The 25,511-nt window shown below is 39.2% G+C and overlaps 1 protein-coding gene across 2 annotated transcripts in view; it reads left to right on the plus strand.

Annotated features, from left to right (window-relative positions):
- Nucleotides 1-25,191, plus strand: part of ATRNL1 (attractin like 1) — a 464,000-nt gene extending 438,809 nt beyond the window's left edge. For both annotated transcript variants that reach the window (XM_059661521.1, XM_059661522.1), the window contains one exon: nt 20,843-25,191. In XM_059661521.1, coding sequence (XP_059517504.1) covers nt 20,843-20,967 — 125 coding nt within the window. In that variant the 3' untranslated portion in view covers nt 20,968-25,191. The remainder of the gene's footprint in view (nt 1-20,842) is intronic.
- The last annotated feature ends 320 nt before the right edge of the window (nt 25,192-25,511 follow it).

Genomic DNA, 25,511 nt, shown 5'->3' on the forward strand with positions numbered 1-25,511 from the left:
TCCAGGACCCCTTGGGGATGTCCCAGGGATCGGGCCTAAACTAGCAGTTGGACATCCCTCTCATGATCCTGGACTGCTGGCTCCTAATCGCTCACCTGCCTGCCTGTCTGGTTGCCCCTAACTGCTCCCCCTTGCCAGCCTGATCACCCCTCACTGCCTTTGAATGCTGGCCTGATTGCCCCTAACTGCCCCCCGTGCCGGCCTGGTCGCCCCCAACTGCCCCCTCCCTGCCAGCCTGGTCATCCCCAACTGCCCCCTTCTGCCAGCCTAATCGCCCCCAACTGCACCCACCCACACTGGCCTGGTCTTAGGCAGCTATCTTGTGAGGGTTAATTTGCATATTACCTCTTTATTATATAGGATAATTCTGAGACGCCCAACCATGGCCTGCCAGGGTGTAACCTGATTGTTTTTCTGCATTACAGAGGCCTGCAGTGTAAGGGGGGCACAAGATCTTAGCCAGCTTCATCCGGCATGCCACTCATTTGGTAGAAATCCCCAAGGAGAACTCTTAGGAGGGGCAGAGCAGCCCCAAAGTCCATGAAATGGATTTAACCCTTCCCTTAAAGTGACCTTGCATTGTTTCACCAACATCTGGATTTATTGCCATTGTGCCTTTAAAGTAGAAACACCTTCATGACCTGAGATGGAAACGTTAATAAAACAGGGAGCTTTCCTAGTTCGTATACATAAAATGAAGTCATACAAATCCAATGTTTTATAGATATTGGCACTAAAATGGCAAAAAGAAACATTTTAAGAGAAAAAAATGAAGGTGTTAAGAATGATCAAAATATAAGTACTTCTTTCTACAACTGGTGTATATATAGAAGATATTTAAATATAAATAATCTATGAGCCAAAATGAGGTGAAGAGTAGCACAATGATAGCAGTGGTTATTGAAACCAGGTGAGATTGCCTGAAATAATGATATGACCATCAGAGTTGCTCAGAGAATAAGATAACATTAGACAAATTTCAGTAGACAGTTTTTTGGTTTCACAAAGGATGTCCCTGAAGACTGGAACATCAGTTAGATAATGCAATTATTTCATCAAGAATGTCAAATACCAGCCGTCACACAGCCTGCTTCTTGAAGTGGAGGAAGCCAGGAACTAAAGGGGGTGATTTAAAAAGAAGCAGAGGAAGAATGAATGACAAAAGGAAGATAAAACATAATTACATGTAGTCTAAAAGGGTAGGTATGGATTGCAGCTATGCTGTCATTTTTGTCTCAAAAGTTTACATATGACCTAATATATATGTTAACTTTTTAAAAAGGAGGTTAGAGTGACAACATCTTTTGATGTTTTGGTTCTTACATCCTCCTATACCTTCGACCTCTGCGTCTCCAGGTTTCACTGGATTGCAGTTTGACAATAACATCCATCATTGACCTTCTAACTGTAGCTGTCTCAGGTTTGACTTGGGGATAGCGCAGGTGTTGAGAACTTCAGCTACCAGGTGCCATGTACCTGTACCTCGTACAAAGCCAGGAGAAATATAATGGGCTAACCTTCCCTTCATACAGTAGCTGGCATTCTAGAGTGCCCCGTCTGTGTAAAATACTGTTGAGTCCCCTCTTTTCGAAATGGAATGATCCTACATATAACAACATTTATGTAACTCCACATTTTCAAATAAAAAGATTAAATGAATATTGTGGATCATTCAGGGTTAACCAACAAGGCCTGTATTTCAAACCTATGAGTGAAAATGTTTCTTTAACACTCGCTGACTTTGACTCACCTCCAGTAGTAGGTCCAAAGTTCTGCTCAGCTGATAGAGGCTGCCGCCAGCCTCATTGCCCAGGGCTGGAGGTCGAGATGGTGCTGCAACCTCTCTGAACCCAGCCCCACATGCTCAGCAAATATTTTAGCTCTAAAATTTACTTGAAGCGAAAAAATTCTGTGACTATACAAAGGCCATTTGGCATTGCCTGAGCTGGAGAAATTATTTTTATTTTAAGCCTAACTGTTAGAAAACACTACAATTTGTCAACTAGGATTTGTATGTTTTAATTAAAAAAAAAAAACACAATGAAGAATGGTTTGTCTCTGATCACTTATTGGAAATACAATTTTTGTAAAATTTTTCTGAAGATAAATCATAAAAATTATGTATGCTTAAATAATATATATATATATGTATATATATATATATATATATATATATATATATATATATATATATAACCAGCATAATATTCTTTCTCAAAAGTCAGTAAGATTATCACTACCAAAAATTTCCCTTTTTCATGCTGGTATATGTGGTACTATAAGAGCAGATTTTTAAAAATTTAAAGTAATAAGCAAATAAGAAATAAGGTGACCTTTCACATAAAGAATAACACACAGAGAAAAGAGCGGTTAAGAGAAGAAGTTCAGTTCATTTCTATAGAAACAACGGTCAAGTGAATTAAAAATAATTTAGAATTTCAGCACAAGGAAAATACAATCATGTGTAGTAAGTGGGCACATGGGTTATGGTTTCCATATTAAGATATGAGCACTTCTTTACCCTACAGTAAAGTGAGAGTATGAATTGTTTTTGTGATTCAGCAGGTATGAATCACAAAAAGCTCTTGGATTTTTTTACGATCGTTCTGTATGCTCTCAGTGTTTTCTCGTCAAAGCCTTTAGTTAAGGATTGAAATGTTTCTAATAATGCTGACATGGCTCTAATGAAGTGGCCCCATGATTTATATTATTATATCAACACCTTCATGTAACCCAGTTATGAACATATGTGTACCATATTCACTATATACATATTACATATGCTACATATACAGGCACATGTATATAATATGTACATAGTGGGTCAAAAATTAGAATAACATTTCACTCAAAAGTGACTACTGAAGTGTGACCATTTGCCGAGAATACTGTGATTACTATTGCTTTTAGTAATTTCTAATGTATTTTCTTAATAATACCAACATTTGCATTAAAAAGGAACCAACCAAGTCATATGGCATGGGACTCAAAGATGATCTGTGACTTGAACTGCATCTAAAAGAAAAAATGCTTAGAAAAATAAACCAAAGTAAAAAGACAAATAGCCAAATTAGAGAAACATTTACAATACAATACATTGCTGTTGAATGTTCTTTCACCCAAACCTTTTCACAGTGATCCCAACCTGTAAACGTATCTGACAGCATTTCATTGACTTGTCAGAGGAATCAGTGCATAGTGTAGGTGTTGGAAAGAGTTTTAGTGCTGTGTTCATGCTATTTTCTTTTAAAAGATCAAAATTCTTCAATAAATGTTTCATGTTATCATTCAGCATTATCTCTGGACTCAAACTGTACTCTCAAGACCTCGGGGATGAGAGGTGGCTTGGTTTGGGAGGAACCAAAGTCATTTAAATGCCAATTAGTCAATCCTGGACTAATTCTAACTTTTGTGGTGGTTTCGAACGGAGAAAATGAAAAATTAAATCCCTCTCCGCTGCCCTGCTCCACGGACAGTTTGGGAGGCGGAATTGTTCTGTCCCCATTTGTTAAACCAGGGACTTTCTGAGATTCCTTCCAGCTCAAATTCTCGGGTTCTAAGAATATCCCCATTATTATCATCACATCTCACTCTGCTTCCAGAATGTTAACACAGTAGTCTCTTATCTTACATCTATCTTTGTGAGATTGGGTAAAGGAAACTGAAAGTAGTTTCTTCATGATTAATGCATTTGTCAAATTCTTTCCAAGTAGCAAATTAATTTATTGTGGTTTTTTTCATGAATGCCAATTAAAGCTGTGCAAACTATTGTGGTAAAACTTCGCAGTCCTTTTTCATAAATGAGAGCTAACTGATTTAATGTTAATGAAAGGAACTATATTCAAATACAAATGTTAATAACACAGGCAGAAAGAAAACCCTAGACTTCAGAAGCTTTGCCTTACATAAAATTCATGTAACTTGAACAGAGAAATTCATTAAAATGTAATGTTCTAGAGTGAAGCCTATATTAATTGCCTTGTGTGAAATTCTGAAAAGTTCCTCCATAAATGTCTGGTCCTCTGTATCCCTGAGAAGAAAAATGACTATTGATTGTAATGATCTCAAACCATGGGCCCCAGATTTAGGTTTTGATAATCACAGTCTTTTGCTTTGTTTGAATATTTTCATTGCAACTAGAAGTAAAACAGTTTTTATTTAAATAAGGAAGTATTTTGCTCATGTTCATACTGATTATACAAAGAGTACCACTATAAATTCAATAGAATATTATACAACTTCTTGGTCCTTAGGACTTAGTCTACTACCCCATGAATATAGGTACGTGTTTATGTGCATGGAAAGTATCTTTTATTAATAAGACTAGAGACCCAGTGCACAAAATTTATGCACTAGGAGGGGGTTGTCTTTCAGCCCAACCTGCACCCTCTCCAATCTGGGACCCCTCAGGGGATGTGCAACTGCCAGTTTAGTCCCAATCTCTGTGGACATCCCTCTCACAATCCGGGACTGCTGGCTCCCAACCGCTCGTCTGCCTGCCTGCCTGATTGCCCCTAACCGCTTCTGCCTGCCAGCCTGATCACCCCTAACCACTCCTCTGCCAGCCTGATCAACGCCTAACTGCTCCCCTGCCAGCTCAATCACCCCCAACCGCTCCCCCTGCCGGCCCAGTCGCCCCCAACTGCCCTTCCCTGCCAGCCCGGTGGTCACCCCTAACTGCCCTCCCCTGTCAGCCTGGTCCCTCCCAACTGCCCTTCCCTGCAGGCCTGGTTGCCCCCAACTGCCCTCCCCTGCCAGCCCAGTTGCCCCTAACTGCCCTGCCCTGCTGGCCATCTTGTGGCTATGGGCGCTGCCATCTTTGAGGGCGGGGCATCCAATTAGCATATTCCCTCCTTATTGGCTGTGGGCGCCACCATCTTTGCAACGATGTGAGGGTCAATTAGCATATTCCCTGTTTATTAAATAGGATTTTAGAAATGTGTCCTAGGAGCTTGATTTCCTCATATTTTTAAGATGACCTAAGTTCACTTCAATGGGATTGTAAGAAACAAAGGCTTGGCAAACTCACTGAATCCTTGTGTTCTTTGCCATAACTGGCTGTAAGCCCCATTTTGTAGAATACTTAACCTGGAGAACATGAGAGAATCAAAATCAGTATTTTTTCTTGCTTTTGCATTTTAATTGCATTTCTGCTTGGTTTTCTTTTATTATTGTTGTTGTTAATCCTCACCCAAGGTTATTTTTTTCCATTGATTTTCAGAGAGAGTAGAAGGGAGGGGGAGAGACAGAGGGAGCAGGCCGGGATTGAGCCTGCAACCAAGCTACCTGTCCTTGACAGGAATTGAACCCATGACCCGTCAGTCTGCAGGGCGATGCTCTAACCACTCAGCAAACCAGGCAGGGCTCTGCTTGGTTTTTCACTCAGTTCAACAAGGAGAAATTTTGACTTTTTATATGGTAAAGTTTATTTTTTTATTGAATTTATTGACTTTATATTGACTAAAGAAACAAACTGTAGGGGCTAATTTTGCTCATATTTTTTAAAAGGAAAATATTTGTAGAAGCTAAATTTGACTACCTGTATTTCACACTGGGTTTTAGGAATTTTTGTATAATTAAAATACATGATTTTTTAAATATTAATGCTTGCATTGTTCATGAAATGTAAAAGGCAGTGCCAGATTAGATTTACTGCTCACTTAATTCTAAGGCTAATCATTTAAATTGAGAAAGCTAACGTGTAAATCTTTTATACTAATTCCATCTTTTTTATGTCATACTGAAAGTCATAAAAATTAATAAAACAATGAAATTAAAACTGAAACACATCCAACATCTTTTTGGCTCACCATCTAAGACCTAGGGAAGTGCCAAGTATGAAGGATCCGTGCTTGAGTAAGTCAGAGGTCCAGATAGTTGGTGTTGCCTCCAATAGCCATCACTGTTGGGTTTTACTTTTAGAGAAAATGAGCTCACTGAGAAGCAAGCACTGCAGGCTGTAATGAGGAACATATGTAATATTTTTCACCCACATTTTCATTTTTATCTTGGCTTCCTTAATGTCTTCTTTCAAAATGTCAGCAGTGATTAGCCTACATTATGGGATAATTAATATGAACTTTTATAGTAAAGCTAATTTTGAGAAATAGTAGAACAAAACACATGTCAAGATGTTAAAGATGGAAAGTTGAACAGATTGCTTTTGTGTATAAAAAAAATACATATTTTCTCTTTTCAGTTCACCTTTCTTTCCAAATATCAAACCACAGAGATGTTGGAGAAAGCTTAAATATTAACCTGTGAAGGAAGCACCTTTAGAAGTTTGGGGGTCACTGAAATCCTTTCCTAGAATATGGTATAGATTCTCGCATGTTACAATACTGGCCATTTGGGGGAGTTTCAGAAGTATTTCCTCATGTACTTGGACTCAGGGTTGAGTAGCTATGTCCAATTCAGGCTTTAATGCCAGTGCTCCATGCTTTAAAATTATCTTCATGTGGCATCAGGTGCCTTGTTTTCCTCTTCAAAATTGGCCTTTCCCCAGATTGGTTACAATTGCTAAACACTTCATTTCATCCTGCAGTAATTCTAGAGATCTATTCGAGGGTTGCCCCTCAGTTGCTTCTGCCATTGATTACACATCTGAATAGAGTCTGAGTACGACACCTCTTATGTTGGACCATAAACTACAGGACATGATCTAGTCACACGTGAAGGCACCATAACTAGAGACTGATCTGCACAGTTTAAGCAAGTCAGCAAGCTACAATTTCATTGATGATTTTATTTGAATTAAAATTCAATTTTAGGTCGAAGTGGCTTAGCTCTTGCTTCAGCTTTAGAAGTTTCAGGCCATACAAGTTGTTCTGGACCAAGACAGCCATATCATCGCAGGCAGCTCATGCAATGTATTTTTTTTTATTTATTTTATTGCTTAAAGTATTACAAAGGGTATTACATATGTGTCCTTTTTTTTTACCCCCGCCCTTGACAATCCCCTGGCCTCCCCTACCCGCCAGTGTCTTATGTCCATTGGTTATGCTTATATGCATGCATACAAGTCCTTCGGTTGATCTCTTACCCGCCTCCCTCCTGCCCCCCACCCTTCCCCGGCCTTCCCGCTGCAGTTTGAATTATAAACATTGTCTATAATCTGCAAAGGGTGCTGTAAATATGCAACAAAGAGTGATTGCTACTAGACGGTAGCCATCTAGTCATGAGTGTTACGATCTGTTTATTTGTACACTGACCTTCCATTATTGCAATTTTTCTAGTTCTTTAGCAAAAAGTGGATAGTCCTTTGGCTTTGTGGCTTATTAGCTGCAGATCAGTATTTTTACTTCTCCATTCCCTTTGCTTAATTCATACTTGACCAAAGAAATAAAAACAACTGGCTGGCTGTTTGCAACTCCAGGAAGTGAAATGGGATGTAATATAATTACCTAAAATCTGCAATTATTCACAGAGAATTTGCTTTTGTTCTGATTATCATGATCTCAATTTGTCAAAAACACTTGTACCAGTGAAAAGGTATTCTTTTACCCCAAAGAAGGAGGGGGACTCAGCATACCTCGTCAGTGACCTAGCAGCCATTTGTCGTTTTGCCTTTCAGGATCCTCTTTGACATTGTTTAGGGAAAGTCCTAAATACCTTTGCAAATAAAAATTATCATCTTCATTTCTCCAACTTCAATAATTAAGGATTTGAAGTAGAAGAATATGATACCAAATCTGATGAAATAGATATACTTTTTAAAAACCTTGACAATACCACACTTCTGATATATATACTTCTGTACTTAGTTAAATATAATGCCTCTAAAATGTCTTTTGTTTTCTAAATAAATAAATGCTCTAATTTTGGGAACTTATTGACCATTGGGCTGAATGTCCGCAGCATCTGGGTGGTGAGCTGGCCCTTTGCCCAGACCTCAGAGTGAGACTAATAGAAAAACCCTTTAGAGAATGCAGCTGAGTCCACACGGTTCAGAAGATCCTGCTCTAATCTACCATTGATCAGAAGAGATTTCCTTTATTGACCTGAAAGCAACTTTTTTCATCTTTCTGCCAGCTAAGGCACTTACTGAAAGTAGGGAGATAACGTCTGAAGTGAACATGCCTAATAAAGTGGGCAAAGCCGTGCATCTCCCCGCAAATGACATCTTGGTTCTCTCTCTGGTAGGCCTTCTGTAATGACACGTGCTAATCGGAATTTCTATCTCCTTCCATCCATCTCTTAACCCTCTTCATTGCCACCCGATGAGGAACCTGTTCCTTTTACAAGCACACTTGGCGAATCACTTAGGAAACTGCAGTCAGGGGTTGTGGAACCAACCTGTGAAGATTCTCTCTGTGACTGGAGACAACGTGGAGTGAATTGAGGGCCGTGTTTATCCCGCTGGGTATAACATCAGAAAGTTCCAGATCTCTCCAGTCAGCTCCGTCCGCGATTTACCCACCCGCAGAGTGTAAAGGTTCCCTCCAATGCCGACTCTTTGTGACACTTCTCAATTGACAGTAGCTCAGAGGCCATGTGACTGCTCCCAAAGGCAGCGTGGGGTAAAATGATACTTTTTGCACTCAGAAAGGTTAGCATTTATGGGCTATGCTCAGTCAGATTCTCCAAATTGCTTCAGAGAATGAAAGCTGCTTTTGTACTATCCTGTTAGATTAAAGGAGGTCATTTAAACAAATCCTTCTTAAAAGTCCCCGTTATGAATTACTGGGGAGAATGTGTACTATCTGGGGCCCAGGATCACTTAGCAAACGTCAGAGGAATGGTTTGAAGTCTGTTCTGAGAGATACGCTGTACAAATATACAGCCTTTACCTTCAGCAAAGGAACTTTATCAGGGATCAGTTTGGCTGCAGACACATCTGTTTTTGTTAAAATGCCTTTGGCCATTAAGTTATCTGTAATAACTTTTGGGAAGATCTAAGCAATTTATAGTAACATTAATGGAAGAATCATGATTCTGGGTAGCATTTTTGTCTTCCATTTTCTCTAAATGGCTACAAGTGAGGATTTGCATACTTTTATCTAACTTTTCCTGTGATCTGAGAGTTTTATATAAGAGGCATAAATTTATTTTGCCATCGGAGTTTGTTAAAGTAATAATTTGACTTTGCAGAGGTAGCTGTGTATTTTCAAATTCTTTAATGTTGAAATTATTTAAAATATTGAGTTGCTATGAACTTAAGGGAGCAGAAACATCACCTTGGACAATACTAAAATTCATTTTTGTAGTTGATAGCTTGCCTTCTAATATTCAGTGTGGTCCTCGCTGCCAGCTTGCTGAAGTCATACGTGTGTAGAGCCAGAAGTGACCTTAGCAGGCACCTACTCCTACTTCCTTCCAAGAGAAATCTCTCAAGGGACGTTCTGGATTTCAGATCAAAAAAAGCTTGGAAACCACACACTCGACTGGCTTACAGTTGTCATGGAATTTGGGGACTATGTGTTGCAAACAAAAATAGGATGCACAGGTTGTAAGTAGCCACTGACTGGTCTGCTTATAAAGTCTGTGGAGAATCCCAGTCCTGGCTTTCTCATATATCTCTGGATGTTCCTGTCTCCTCACGGGCTCCCCTCCACCATTATCAGTCTTCTCCTTGATCTTCTCTCCTTCTTACTCTATTCTTTCTACCAGGGGACCTGGTCCACTCCAGTGGCAGAGACTGCTGGCTCTCCACCCAAGACTTGACCCCTCCTCTCCTAACACCACATCCCTCATGCCAGAGTTCTTCATCTGACTAGGTCCTTCCCATCTTTCAACCCAGCTCAGAGATCATCTCCATCAGGAAGTTTTGACCTCCACACCGATCTCACCTCTGTCTTTCTTTTTAATATTTTTATTGATTTCAGAGAGGAGAGGGAGAGAGAGATAGAAATATCAATGATGACAGAGAATATCGTTGATTGGCTGCCTCTTGCACGCCCCCCGCTGCGGATCAAGCCCACAACCTAGGCATGTGTCCTGACCAGGAATCAAACCATGACCTCCTGGTTCAGAGGTCAACGCTCAACCACTGAGCCACGCCAGCCATGCTTTCTTGCATGCCTTGTGCCCACTTCATAGACTTTGTCTCTGTGCGAATGTTAGCACAAACCTAGAAGCTCTTGCCTTCTTGCCCTAGCTTGATGCTATTTAGTAATGACTTTGAGAGCAACCAACTTTAACCAGACAGCCTGTAGTATGCCCTCTATACATGTTTATGGATATAATCTGTGTTGTCACCCACTCCTTTCTATGGCATAAATGGGTAAAACATGCATCAAAGTACTTAGGGCAGAGGCTGGCATTCAGTAAGCATTAACTTAATGTTAACACAATAGTTGTTTTTATGGAATTATAATTTTATTACCATCAGCACTAATTAATGGCTTTGACCATAACTGATTTCACACCCCTACCGGTTTTGTTTTTCTTTTTCTTTGACTCAAAATCATGTGCTAGGCCATTTGTACTAAAGCAACAGTTTCCTTCTAATGGCTCTCAAGTGAATAGAGTGCAAGTCAAGGGATCTGGACTCCTAGGTTCGGGTCCTACCACCACCACCAGGTCTGTGAGCCTGAACTAGTCATTTAATCACTCGCTGCCTCTTTTAGGCCATCTGCAAAGCAAGTATAAAAATAGCTTCCTGACCCACTTCCAACAGAACAGTCTTAAGGAACAACCTAGATATGAATGTGAAAGCATTTTTAACTCTAAAAAAATGTATACAAGTTTATTAGTAGTAGTATTGCCAGTAATAAAGCAGTATCAATATAAACAATGCTTTGGTTAATGTTGTCATTCTTCTATTTTCCCATAATCAATTCCAAGTATTTTCAGATTTTTTAATGAATGGGCAACACTCTTCAGGAGCAAGTTCTCAGTTTTATTATCCAAGACATCAAAATAATTCTGGATTGAGGACGTAACACCTCACTGACACTGTTGGTCTAAATTGATGCTGTCCGTGACTCCATGGTTCTATCAAGTTTTGTCCTTTATTTGGCATTCCACACAATTAGTATGCATACTAAGTTTTGAATGAATGAATGATTAAGATTAAATGCTACTGAAGGATAGAGACAAAATCTTGCCCAGTATTTTGTCTACTGCTTCCTATTTGACTTCAAATTTCTCACTCGATGATGACAATGATCACATTTTTAAAATTTTAATTTTCAGTTACAGTTGACAGTATTATTTTATTAGTTTCAGGTGTACAGCATAGTGGTTAGACAATTATGTAATTTATGAAGAGATCCCCAGATAATTCTAGTACCTACCTGGCACCATACATAGTTATTACAATGTTATTGACTATATTCCCTGTTTTATAACTACCAGTTGGTACTTCTTAATCCCTTTACCTTTTGACCCATCCCCAGAAACCCCTTCCATTTGGTGACCTTCAGTTTGTTCTCTGTATCTATTAATCTGTTTGTTTGTTTTTTGTTCTTTGGATTTCACATATAAGTGAAATCATATGGTATCTGTCTTTCTGTCACTGACATTTCATTTGGCATAATACCCTCTGGGTCCATCCATGTGTCACAAATGGTAAGATTTCAGTCTTTTTTATGGCCAAGTCATATTCTTTTGTATATATGTACCACAACTTCCTTATCTACTTGTCTATTGATGGGCACTTGGGTTGCTTCTAATCTGGGCTATAAATAATGCTGCAATGAACATAGGGGTGCATAGATATCTTCTCCAACTAGTGTGTTGGATTTCTTACAATATATACCCAGAAGTGGAATTGCTGGGGTGTATGGTAGTGCTTTTTAAATTTTTTTGAGGAAACTTCATATTGTTTTCACCAATTTGCAATCTCACCAATAATCCATGAGGATTCCCTTTTTTCCACACCCTTGCCAGCACTTGTTGTTTGTTGATTTATTGATGATCGCCATTCTGACAGGTATGAGGTGATGTCTCATTGTGGTTTTAATTTGCATCTCACTGATGATTAGTGACATTGAGCATCTTTTCATATGTTTCTTGGCTTCTGTATGTCCTCTTTGGAGAAGTGTCTATTCAGGTCCTCTGCCTATTTTTTTAATTACATTGTTATTGTTTTTTGTGTGTGTGTTGAGTTGTACGAGTTCTTAGAAATTTTGGATATTAACCCCTTATTGGATGTATCATTGGTGAATATTTTCTTTCATTCAGTATGTTGTCTTTTCATTTTTGTTGATGGTTTTTTTTAATGTGCAAAATTTTGAGTCTTCCATTTAAGTCCTTAATCCATTTTGAGTTTATTCTTTTATACTGTGTAAGAAGGTGGTCTAATTTTATTTATTTACATGTATCTGTCCAATTTTTCTAACACATTTATTGACTAGACTGTCATTCCCTCATTGTATATTCTTGCCTTATTTGTCATAGATTAATTGACCATATAGGTTTAGGCTTATTTCTAGGTTCTCTATTCTATTCATTGATCCACGTATCAGTTTTTATGCCAGTACCATGCTGTTTTGATTTCGATGGCCTTGTAGCATTATTTGATATCACATACCGTGATACCTCCAACTTTGTTCTTTTTTCTCAAGATTGCTATGGCTATTCAGGGTCTTTTGTGGTTTCATATAAATTTAGGATTATATTTTCTAGTTCTGTGAAAAAATGTCATTGGTATTTTGATAGGGATTGCATTGAATCTATAGATTGCTTTGCATAGTATGGACATTTTGTGATATTGATTCTTTTTATCTGTGAGCATAATTTATTTGTATTTTCTTCAGTTTCTTTCTTTAATTTTCAGAGTACATGTTTGGTCTTTTTTACCTTTTTGATTCGATTTTCTTCTAGGGTATTTTTTTGACACAATTATAAATGGATTGTTTTCTGTAAGTTCTAGTAGTTTTTTCAGTGGCATCTTCAGGGTGCTATATATAGTTTTGTGTCAGATGATGGACATTTTTGAGCTCTTATGTGGCAGGCACATTTCTAAGCCCTTTCCATTTAATCATCACAACTTTGTCAAAGGAACGCATGAGCTTGATCCACTCTAACATAAGCTCCATGCAGAGCAGAATCTTTATGTCTTCTCTGTCTCACTCACTGCTAAATCCTGAAGGATCAGAGCAGTGCCCAGCATGTATATAATAGGCACTCAAGAAATAATAGTCGAATGAAATGATTTACTCCACAAAGAATTTTTGATCCTTAGGACTTTGGAGTTTTCTGGACATTTGTGATTTCATATTATTATTAGTAGTAACTGATTGTTTTATAATAGAAATGATTCACCTTGTATAATATATTATAAATACAGTTTGCAAAATACTTTCACATATAATCTCATTTAGTTTAAAGCAACCAATGATATTTTACTACTAGAAATGCTAAAGTGCAATGTCCCTAACTAATGAAAAATAAATTATTCCTTTTATTACAAAACTGCTATAGTTCAGTGTCTTCAATGAGCAGTAAGTGCTTCAGTTAAATTAAGGATTATTAAGGCTTAAATTAAGGGATTATCATATATCAGATTTTTTAATTAAAGAAAGAAAATACTAGAAAATATATTCCCAGTTGGCTTAAAAAGAGGGAATATTATTCGGAAATTTATGTCACAACTATGAAAGGTAGCTACAATGTTGATTCTTGTAATGTTTGTGGCTCTAAAAAAATCACAGATTTTTCAAAATATTACTTCCTAGTATGTCATTAACAGTAGAATTGATAAGATCTAAAAAAAGCTTTACCTGTTTAAAGCCTTGAAGATTTGCATTAATCAATGACTTGAGACAGTAGTGGTCGTTATTTCTTCAGCACATTCTAACCAGTGAGGGAACAGTTCATATGAAATTTAGGGAGGACTTGGCAGTGTTATAGAAAGTGGCATCTATGCTGCTAGAGAGGACTACATTTTCGAATACATGGACAGTGTGTCTTTAAATGAAATTTTAAAATAATATGTGTTAAAGGCCAAACACAAATTTATAACCAGAATACAATTATCATTTGTATTTAAACATTGACATGTGTAGTTGTGTAGTTGTCATTGGTTTTTTGTAGGTGAAGATAAATATTTCTTTAGTCTCAGACAAATGTGACTAGTCCATTTGTCATTCCTGTGTTTTCAGCACTTAAAGTATTTCAATTTTTGTTCAACAATGTAACCTTTGGAGTTTTGCCTAATAATGACTTCAGTTGTGCTGGCCTTCCAGCAGATAAATTAAAATGGAAATGCATATTTTCTAATTATGCATCCAGCCCCGGTTGCATATTGGCAAGGGTGGCCACACTGAGTGTTCAATTAAGTCAGCACAATAGACAGAGTCTATGGAACATCAGAGTTTCCCAAAGTCACTTTCTTAATCCTGGGAAGGATCACCGAGACTCTGACTGGTAGTATGTAGCGACATACAATCAGAGGGAAAACATTTAAACATCTCAGCATGGGATTTCCATTTAAATCTGATTACAGTGAAATAAAACTATAGCCATTAAAGGTTTAGAAGAACTACAAATACAAGCCGTAAAAGAAGACAGATAGTAAATGAGGTCGTAAAGCATTTCAGTGGGGGAAACAGTCTACAACACTCATTCAAGTATTCCTGCAGCAGACTGTGCAATTCACCACACACCCCGCACCGTTCCCTGAGCTCCACTTAAACCTGCAATTAACCTTTCACGCCTAATGAAGCTGTTTTCCTGGAAAATTAAAATATATAGTGGTGCCTGCTCTTACACAGACGGGGGGAGGGAGGAGAGCATGCCAAAATGAATGACTTTTCTGAGGCTTCGTGCAAATGTAAAATGGAAGTGCTATGTTTGTATATAAAGTGATAGTGTTCTTTCAAGGCAATTTCATTGGATGTGCAGTGTTTATTGCTGTACTTATTAATTGTTCTGCATAATTGTAAAAAACACACACATCGGTAATTTTATGATTAGATTGTTACTGCCAGAGTCTATTAAGATCATTCTACTTCCATTAGGAAAAAACTAGAGTTCTTTTAAATATAACTAAATTCCTCAATGCTTCTCCATAGTGGTTTTCATTGCAAATTTAGTGGTTTAAAAAGGTATATTTGCCATCCAAATATTTAGCTGTTAGACATTTTCATTGCATTTTCTTTTGGGCATGTCTATACGTGGGTATTGAGAAACAAAGTTCTGAAATTTTAGGAAAAAATATTTTGGGGTTTTTTTTCTAAGGTTCTTGGTAAAGATCTGATTTGGGTACAACTTCTACTATTTACAAAATTACCTATGGTAGCTCTTAGCATCCAAACCAGTGATGACTAAATTGTGCCCACGGTCCAAAGGAAATCCACATGTCCCCGGAGGAACCCTCCTTCTTCCCAGCGGCCCTGCCCTGGGCGACCCGGACAAGCCACCGTGGGGTTCCACATGAGCAAGCACCAGTTCCGATGGCCAAGGGGCCATGGGAGAAGGAACAGGACACAGGAGAGGGTACTTGCTTTCTTATGAGGTTTAGAATTCAGATTTCAATAACCTAAATGCCATAGTGTCTGATATTCAAGAACTACAAGTGCAAAAAGGTAAAACTTACAGTACATATGTAACCCCCCAACATTTTTATTGAGTCTGCGGGGATACTTTGATATAGATTCTGCTAGCCCGCAGCGTCTGTGCATCATCTTGACATGGTAAATGAAATTCCTGTAGCCCACTGGTCTGAAATAATGAATTGTCCCCCCACTTAATTGTATTGCTTCGATAACAAGGAACTGTGCTAGGCCTACAGAACACAGTAAGTGGATTTCACCAGATGATTTGTGTGACGTTTTGAAAAAACGGTCCTCTGGAGTAGCCTGGTTTTAATGGGACTCTAACGGCGCCAGCATGAGCCACTAGGCATGCAGCATCCTACCAGGGGGGAGGAGGGACTTCCTCCTATGGTGTGGGGACTGTGGGGTCATCACCAGATAACCGCTCACCGGAAACAGTTCCCGGGGAAATGTAAACCAGGAGAAAGCTTTTGCCTCAGACCGCAATACAGAGGACTTACTACTAAGTTGCTTTTATTTTATGGATGCATATTTCTTTAATCCAGGAAAGATCTCAAGCTACCAGTATATTTATCTCTTCATCATCAGTGTGAAAGCAAACCAAATAACAACAAAGGCCAGCTATTCCGAACTTGCTATATATAACAAGGGAGTCAGCCATAGCTTGCTTGTGTTTTGGCAGAGACTTAAAGAGAGGTGAATGTGTGGGAACTCTTTAGAAGGGGAAAAGTGGAAGGCCCAAGTGTGCCCAGGCTGCTGGCCTGGGGAAGCAGGAGGCAGGCTAATGAGAAGCAGGGCATCCTATGTGGTTGTTAGGGGAGCATATTTTCTCTTCTCTGATTGGTCCTAAGGTAGAAGCAGGGACAAAACTCACAGAAGCTGTCGGTTATTAATCAAGTCCTGGGTATTTGGGGCCCATGGCTACAGGGATAATCATTTGACTTCAAAATTATTAGCGATAGCGGACTGACTTGCTACAAGTCAGCCTTGGCAGGTCGATTTCCCGTGCTGGGTATGGTAGATGGGGGTTGGTTTCCAGGGCAGGTTGTGCAGCTGTGGACCAGGGTTCTGATTTTATATGTGGTCTGGCCATCGCCTATGTGTATATTCAGTCTCTCACCAGCATATAAATATTACATTGTGGGGAAGGGCAGGTATTATTATAGTTCTTGAAAGAGCCACTGACTTGGTTTTTCTTTTTAACAATTAAGAAACTCAGATTCCCTACAATAAAGTATGCTGAAGGGAATGGATAGAAGTTGCTTTAATTTTTCTTTTTTAATGAGTCTTCCACACACTAGGCCATTAGGAATCCAGGGGCCCTATCTCTCGTTTACTCTTGCGTCTAGGGCTAGGCCCTCTTGTAGGCGAAGGAGGACCTGGCGATTTGTGGGTGGTGCTTATTGTTTAAAGTTCCCCAAGTATTACAATATGAAGAAATGCAAGCATAATAATAAAAATCTTGCACCCAACAATTTGACACTTAAGTGTTGGGGTCCAACCCCAGCAGGTCCGGGGGTTCCCAAAGGTGTGGACGGAGTCGGCGAAGAAGGAATGACACGGAGACAGCGTTCAGTTGATGAGCAGCCTAGCCAGGTTCTATCCAGGTTCTCCAGCCAGGTTCTATCTTTATTCTCCTGTTACATCTGTATTTATACCAGTTGACTTTAATCCTATCCATTCTATTCCAAAGGTTAGGGCGTTTGTTATCTCCATTCCAAGGTCACTACTCTATTGTTCTGTTAAGCTACAAGGAAGTAACTGAAGGAGATTATCCTAAGTAAAGATTATGTAGCTTAAGTGTGATTGTTCGTAGTTAAAGTGATTAATTACCCACCTGGCATTTAGTTGAGGGGTTTTATTCCCTTCCTTAGTCCTGTTAATCCCTAACTCCAGGGAAAAATCCCCACCTGGGGAAACAACCTTTCTTGGAGAGGTGACCTTGGTTAAAACACATAGCGCCAAGAAGGGGAGCAAACATATTAAGAACAGTATGCCATATACGCCAGGTCCCTTGAAACATATGCTGTGCAGATGTTTCTTCCCTGCAGCGACTGTGTCAAGCAGCAAGGGTGGACCAGCTTCCGGCAAATTATTAATAATCTTACGGGATTTATAAAGCAGAATAACTCATGGTGTGCCACAAGCTGTGTGGGGCACAAGATTAAATCTGAATGAAAACCTCACTCGGCCCATCAAGAAGATTAGACCTGGGCAGGTGGCCCTCTGAGCATGCTCTGCGGGTCAGCTGTGGACACTCGGGTACCACTGGGGGAGGAACGCGAGGCTTCCTACATTCCTCCTGCCGTTTACATAGGGTCTGCAAATGCAGCTGATGTTTCATTTTCAGAGGAAAGGACAAACAGCTGTCAAGTTAAAAGTAAGCATGATTTGCAATTTTATTTGTAAATTAAGAACTGAAATGATTTATTGATTTATTATTTTCAACCGAATATGCTTCCAAGCTTACAGATCATTAGTAAACTCAGGATATGGTGTGAGAGACGCTACTTTAATTAGGCTTTGGACTTCATATACTCCAGAATACAAAGATACAGTGACAGTTTCGGAGTAGCATAAAATTTCCTGTTTTGGCAACTCCAGCTGTTTACTTCTCTGTTGGCACTGTACCTCCCACATGAAAATGGGCAAGTATTTGTTTTCAGAGTTCCTTCAGACTAGGTCATACGATAGTTTAATGAACAACATGATCTCATATTTGGATGCTGTGATCATTGAAATTAGTGTAAGTGGTCTCTGTCCACATTAAAGGAGATATATCCACATTATTTGTCATATTTGGCTGTCTCTGGATAAGATGGTGCCAGCAGTGGAATTACAGGAGGCTGTAAATTATGACAGAAGTATGATGGGAGATCTGAGGGAACTGGAGGTCTGCCTGAACTGAACTTTGGGTTAGCACAGCCATGGTCTGTGGCTTTCTCTTAAATAATGTGCTTCGGCTCGGCTCCCTCCCTAAAGAAATAACAAAATCAGTATTTCCTGTAGCAGAATAAGGTGAAAACATCTGTGGGGGACATTCAAGAAGTTCATATGTGCTTTTCAAAGGTCAAACAAGAGAGTTTTATTTAAAATTTGATTCTTTGATCTTGTATTATCTCTAAATAATCTCTAAGAAATATTTACTATCCTGAAAGAGTACGATATTTAACAGCATCTCTTAAAGGTAAATATGTAAGATTATTACCTTAGCTGGGAGAGCTGTAATTTTTTAATCCCTTCCATTTAACACCATCAATTTCTCCTTCTCCATAAATACCTTCTCTTCTGTTTTCAAATGCACTTGAGGCTCCTTTTTCCTTAAAAAAAAAAATCATATACATCCACATATATTTCACCTGACCTTGCCGGTTCCCCTATAAACCAGCTTAGAATACATTGCCCCAGAGGAATAAAATAGTTTAATGACAGTTACATAGGCTAAGATCCAAAAGCGAGGCCTTCTAATAGCAGCGCATTGAGAAGATGTCTGTGAGGGCTCCAGGATTGGTTCAGCTCGATCCAGAATCAAGTCCCCAAGACCTTGCAGAAGGCAGTCTTGTCTCTTGGTTTAGTATGGTGACTGGGTACATTATGCTTTACTCAAGAATTATAGGGAGCTCTGTGTGTAGCTATGATAAACCAGGGTATCTGTTTGAGCCATTGCTATTACAAATTTAGGAAATTCTTTCCTGCCCCTGAACATCTTACCAAACATTCCTGTCAATCAAAGGACAACACTGTTTAACTCAGCATTAGGTTTTTATTGCCCATGAGAGCTAGAGATCACTTTGGGGCTGAAATTCTGCTCATAATACTCAAGGTCCTTTTCTTATGTTTAAAATATTTATCAGCTAAATTGCTATAGGTCATCTTTCTTCCATATCTACCTGTGCTTAACAGATCTTTATCCCTGGGATGCTTGCTTTCTTTTTCTTAAAACCAGGTTAAAGTAATGAAAAAATAAGCCACAGGCTGGTAGAAAATATCTGCAAAACACATATGTGGTGAAGGACTGATATCCAAAATATAGAAGAAATCTCTTAAAACTATAATAAGAAAACAAACAGCCTCATTAAAAATGGGCAGGAAATCTGAGCAGAGACCTCACCCAAGAAGAGATATATATTTATAACAAAGCAACATATGAAAAGATGTCCAACATAATGTTACTGGGGAATTACAGATTAAAACTACCATGAACTACAGCTACATACCTGTTAGGATGGCTAAAGTCCAAACACTGACAACACCAAATGCTGACAGAGATGTGGAGCAACATTCATTGCTGGTGGGAATGCAAAATGGCACAGCCACTTCGGAAGACAGTTTGGCAGTTTCTCTTAAAACTGAAACATAGGCTGACCATGCGCCTAGGTATTTGGGAACTGAAAACTTCTGTTCACACAAAAACTTGCATGTGGATGTTTATGGTAGCTGTATTCATAACTGCCCCAATTGGAAGCAGTCATCATGTCCTTCAATGGATAAACAGACTGTGGTCCATCTATACAATGGAATGTTATTTGGTGATAAAAAGAAATGAGCCATTGAACCAAAAAAAGATATGATGGAACTTAAAGGCATATTTCTAAGTGAAATAAGGCAATCTGTAAAAGGCTTATATTTTACTGTTTCAATTCTATGAGATTCTGGAAAAGGCAAAACTGTAGAGACATTGAAAAAGAATCAGTGATGACCAGAGGCACAGGAGAAGGGGAAGGATGTGTTGGTAAAGTATAGGGGAATATCAGGGCTAAAAGTGATTGATTGTAATGCACTTGGTAAAGTATAGGGGAATATCAGGGCAGGGAAACCATTCCATATGCTCCTATAGTGGTGAGAACATGATGTTATGCATTTGTCAAAACCCATAGAGCTGTTCAATGCAAAGCATGGACCCTAAAGTAAACAAACTATGGACTTTAGATAACAATCCTGCATCAATATTGGTTCAATTTCTTTGGAAACCTAAAACCGCCCTAAAATTTTAAAAAGAATTTGTAATGCGATGACCTTTGTTCCACACACAAAATAAACCCTAGTAACACTGAAAACCCCTTGTCCATCCAAAGGAAACCTGTGTCCAGGCGTAGAAACTAAGTCGTGGGTCACACCCACTATCACTCTGGTGTCCTGTCACGCACTGAACTTGATGGTCTGACGTCAGAGCCAGTTACCTTTGTTAATCCTGTTCTTCTCCCTGTGTTTAAGTTCCTGTGACCCAGTGAAGAAACTTGGTAAATAAAGGGCAAACTACTTGATAACTTCCAATAAACAGCTCAGTGTTTGATGCCTGAATGTAAAAACAAAAAAAAAAAATAACGTGCTACGCCACCACTGTCGCCTTTCTAGAAAGATCTAAGCAAACATTTAAAGGCCTTTTCCTTGTCTTCCAGGCCTTGCAATTGCCAGTGCTCTAGTAGACATTTCACAACAGAAGCCTTCGGACAGTAAAGACAAGACGTCGGGCGTGCGGAATCGGAAACACCACCTCTCAACGCGTCAGGGAACTTGCGTCTGAGAAACAGGGAGTCCTCCCGGATCAGTTGTGCTGTTCCACCTTTTAAAAGGCTTCCCTATGGCCTCGAGTTGTCCGGAGACAAAACTCTTCATGGTCCCAGGACCCAAGTGCAGTTCCCTCCAAGTGGGCAATGACCCAAGTGGCCAAAGAATCTTCACGAGTTTTCTAGAAGTAACAGTATTGAAGGTCATGGATGATAAAGTCAGTTTTTATGACTCTCTTAGGCTTAATCTAGATAACTTTAAATTTCCCTGGAAAAAAATATGTATATTGTTTCTTAATGCAGATGAAAAATATGTAATTCGTATAAACCAAACTGTTTATATCCCAAGACATTAAAGAAAGACATTTTATAATGCCTGAACGATGAGAATTGTACAGTTTTTGCCTCATAAGCAAACTTAAATCGCTTCTATATGAATGGGAAATGAACAAATTGCAACAGCTTTAAATGCTGTTTTTATCTCACTGTAAATGTAAATGCGAGACTGATTTAGTAGAATGTAGGAAATGCATTTAAATATTTCACACGACGGTTTCAGGCCCAAAGTCAGATTGAGAATGTGACTGTTTTCCACCTAACTGGAATGCAGACCCAAATGAGTCCATTTGGATGGATGGTGGGTGCAACTTCACAGGAGGTTTATTAGGATTCTGAGTGAAGAGGACCTTCCTGTGGTCCATGCCAACTGCCTAACTCATTATGAGAACCGATAGAGCATGGAAAAGCCTGGCCAGCAATCAATTTTCCCCCTCCCTCCCAACACAGCCTCCAACACCACGAACCCGAAGAGAGCTGAAATCGTGATTTTGCAGCGTGCCAGCTTCTGCCCTCACATGGTAACTTCTTAATTGCCCGGGCACCATGGGATCAAACCTACATGGTCCATCTGCGTTTTCAAAAGAACAGATCATCTTCTTTTGACCTTCTGCTAGCTGCTAGCTTTTATCTACCCTTACAAATGTGATGAAAAGTATTTCAGAGCGACACCTCCCAGGTTATAATCTGACCCAGGTTAACTTCCTGCCAACCATCTCCCTGAGAACACAAGCCGAAAAGAGCATTTAGCTGGCACGCATCTACAGAATTCTTATTTCCAATGTGAACACATAGGTGTCCTGAGCGAAAGTCTCCCGTGTGATAAATAAGTTCATTATTGCCCCCATTTAACCTATTCTTAGTGACTCAAACCCCTGAATTATGGCAGAAAGGGAAGATGATATAAAACAGCTTTCACATTGGGATGTAGGCTCCTGTGTGACCTAACCTTGACCACAGTTCACAAGGGGTCAGTGGCATTACAGATCTTGTTGCGAGGTTCCTAACTGCAGGGTGACTACAAAGTATTCGAAGAGAACACTGAGAGATATCCAAAGCTGCTTTATATGCTATAGTTTTGTTCAATCTGAAAGTCATTTAAATATCACTGATGTTTAGAACTACATATGTACTTTTCATGTTCTTTGGATTTCTGGAAGGTAATGATACTTCACTGTTTACAGCTAATGCCTAGTTGCTTGCATGCTATGGTTGTGCAGTAGCAGAACAGGACACTAGTGTGATAGAAAATGTTGATTTTATAATGCCATTTATACATAGCTTAATTTGGCGAGGATCGAATGTAATATATATCAGGAATGATCATACACTATGTAGCTACATCATATATAAGATTGCTAGGTTACATCTAACCGTGACTATGTCATTGTTTTAATGATTAGGCATTTATGAGTTACGGTGCATATTCCTTATGTTGGCATGATATTTTGCTATTTTCCATGCATTAAGAATAAGACTAATTCTTAGAGCAATTTTATCTATGCCCTGTGGGGTTTTTTCTTTTGAGGGGAGGGAGTGGAGCTGGTTTTTATCTCCCTGTGGTATTTTATCTCTCAAAAAAGTGAGAAAAGTTTGTAAATGTCGCTTAAAAACAATCAAGCAATTTTATTAGCTTCTTTTTGGAACCTTTAAGTGTTCATTTTTTTCTCCTAGAAAAATAAATTGACAAAACTGCTGATTACAAAAATATAAATCATTTAGAAATAAAATGATTGCCCAATTTGTGTAATTTTCTAACAGTTGTCATGAGAGAAAGCTTATATAACAAAAACAGAGTTGTATGCAAAATCTCTACCAGCTATATCTTTTGAGAGTCTAAGCAAACAGTATTACTGTGAAAGAATTGTCAAGCTTCATCCACCTCGAATCCCAGCAGGTTCCTAAAATATGGAAATCTGAACTTGAGAAAATTATGGGACACAATGCAATGTTAAAGTCATACTATACCTTCCTGGGCCAAATATTGCTAACTTCCTGACTAATTATGCAGTATCTTCTTAACTTAGCAAAGCTTTTTACTGGCAATAAAATGCTTCACCCTCAGGTGCCGTGGATTGAAAACACCTTAGGGATAATCACTGTGAATGTGTCCGTTTATCCACCCCCACCCCCCCACCCCCCCGCCACACACACACTGCAACAATTTTACTTTTGTATGCTGCCTTTTTTATTTTTAACCAAACCACAAGTATGCAGAAACTCTTCAAGATGTTAGCAAGTAAATGATTGGTTCTCTTGAAAATGTATTTTAATGGAATTCTGTATATATCCATTTAGAATGACTTTGAAAAATTTTTTTAGATTTTAGGATGTATTGGTCTTCCACAAATGAAAATTTTGGATTAACTATAATGGAGTTTTAAAAATTAACCAGGGGACACTATTTGGACACAATAGAAAATTCTTGTTGAAAGATCGCACATGCTTGCAGATTGATTGAATGCATATTAAGAGGATTGGGATTTTTGTAATTGCTTGTAAATGAAAACTTATTCTAGGGATACACAAAGAAGGAAAATGTATGCCATATATTATGTTCACGAGGAAAACTTGAAACAGGACGTATTTCGATGAGTAATCGAGATTTACTGTACTTCCCAACATCGCATTTTCTTTGGTTCCAGTAAGACTGTGAGGATGGCTGTTGTCACTGCAGGCCACTTAGAGTGCAGGCTGGGGGTGGGCCTGGGAACGGATGTGGGACCCGCTTGGAGCTGTGAGGTACTGGGCGAGTTTTACCCTTGGAAGCCTCAGACTCTTCACCTGTGAAGGGAGCGAGCAGTGCCCACTCGGCAGAACGGTGATGAGCCCGGGAGGACGTAGACATGAAGCCCCCACAGCGATGCAGGGCAGCTGCCCTGAACAACCTCGGGCCGCCAGCCCACTCTTGTTCTACCCATTGTTTTTGAATCCATCTCTTGATTTTTTTTTTTAACTGACTTTTCTCCATAGAGAAAAGCCAGGTAGGTTTTTGCAAATGAAGATGTCATGAAAATCTTGAGTAAGTTCTTATAGCATTTCTAAGGTATAGAGATCTCTCCACAACGACTTTGATATTTGGGTCAATAGAGGATTTGACTCTTTCTAAATATATACTGTTTTAATAAAGTATTTTTTAAATTACCCCGATGACGGTTAGACAGGAACATCAATTGGCACTTTCACTTTCAAATTAGGCAAAACCAGATCAATGCTTACATTTGGTTGTCATACATGGGACATCTTTCTCTTTTTTTCCCATTGAATATAAAACTATGATTTGAGAAGTATGTTATATGAAATGTTTTAAAAATTAAAACTTGTCAAATGAACCAATTCTACCCACATACACTTTTTTAAAAGATGAACGTCCATTGTACCAGGGTGGGTGTGGAATTTGATCGTTAGAACCGCCTGGGTGGGTGCAGGTGCTTACGTTTCTCTAGAGACGAAGAGCCCGGAGGACTGGCTGGGCCCCTGGAGGTTAATACGCTTAATAAGCGCCTCGGTGGTTCTGACGATTCGTCAGACTAGGGAAACGCTGCCCTGGGCCAAACGGCTGCTTTTCTCAACAGTTAGGAGAATTTCTTTGAGTCATGAAGTTACCACTCTCGTTCAAAAGGCTTTCAATGTTTTCCCAAGGAGGACAAGCCATCTGGTTGGTGTCACAGCAGTGTCTTCATTAGCGTGTTCATTTAACATGTCAGTTTTCTCAAAAATTTTTTTAAATTAAGAACTAGAACCCTATCAGTGTACATGTATACAGGAGTGCATGCCCGTGTTATAACAGACTGTGTAAAAGTTCAAACCTGCTTTAAAAAGCGAACATTTTATGATACCGTGTGCTCTTGATCAGGAGTTTAATTACTGGAATAAAAACAGTGGATCTCCCAACCTGCTGCCAAGTGCAGTTTTGTTATTTTTATTTTTTTACCTTCCCCAGATCATACAGGAAAAGGCACTCAGCACCTGAGAAAGCCCTCCCTCCTCGCCCCCTTCTAAGACTTGGTTGTACAATTTGTGTTGTTGAAAATACATTTTCTCTCTTTCCCTCCTCACCTGATTTCCGTTGGCTTTCTCTGCATGACTCTTGCCCAACACTCGGATGGTCCTGGGCTGGAAGAAATTCTCAAAGCCTGAGGGGCAGACACCAGCTACCACTGCAGGTCTCTGCTCCAACCCTGTTTTGTGTTTGCATAATGTGTTCTTACCATAAGAGTCCCCT

This window comes from Myotis daubentonii, chromosome 13 (assembly GCF_963259705.1).
Source record: "Myotis daubentonii chromosome 13, mMyoDau2.1, whole genome shotgun sequence".
Lineage (NCBI taxonomy): Eukaryota > Metazoa > Chordata > Mammalia > Chiroptera > Vespertilionidae > Myotis > Myotis daubentonii.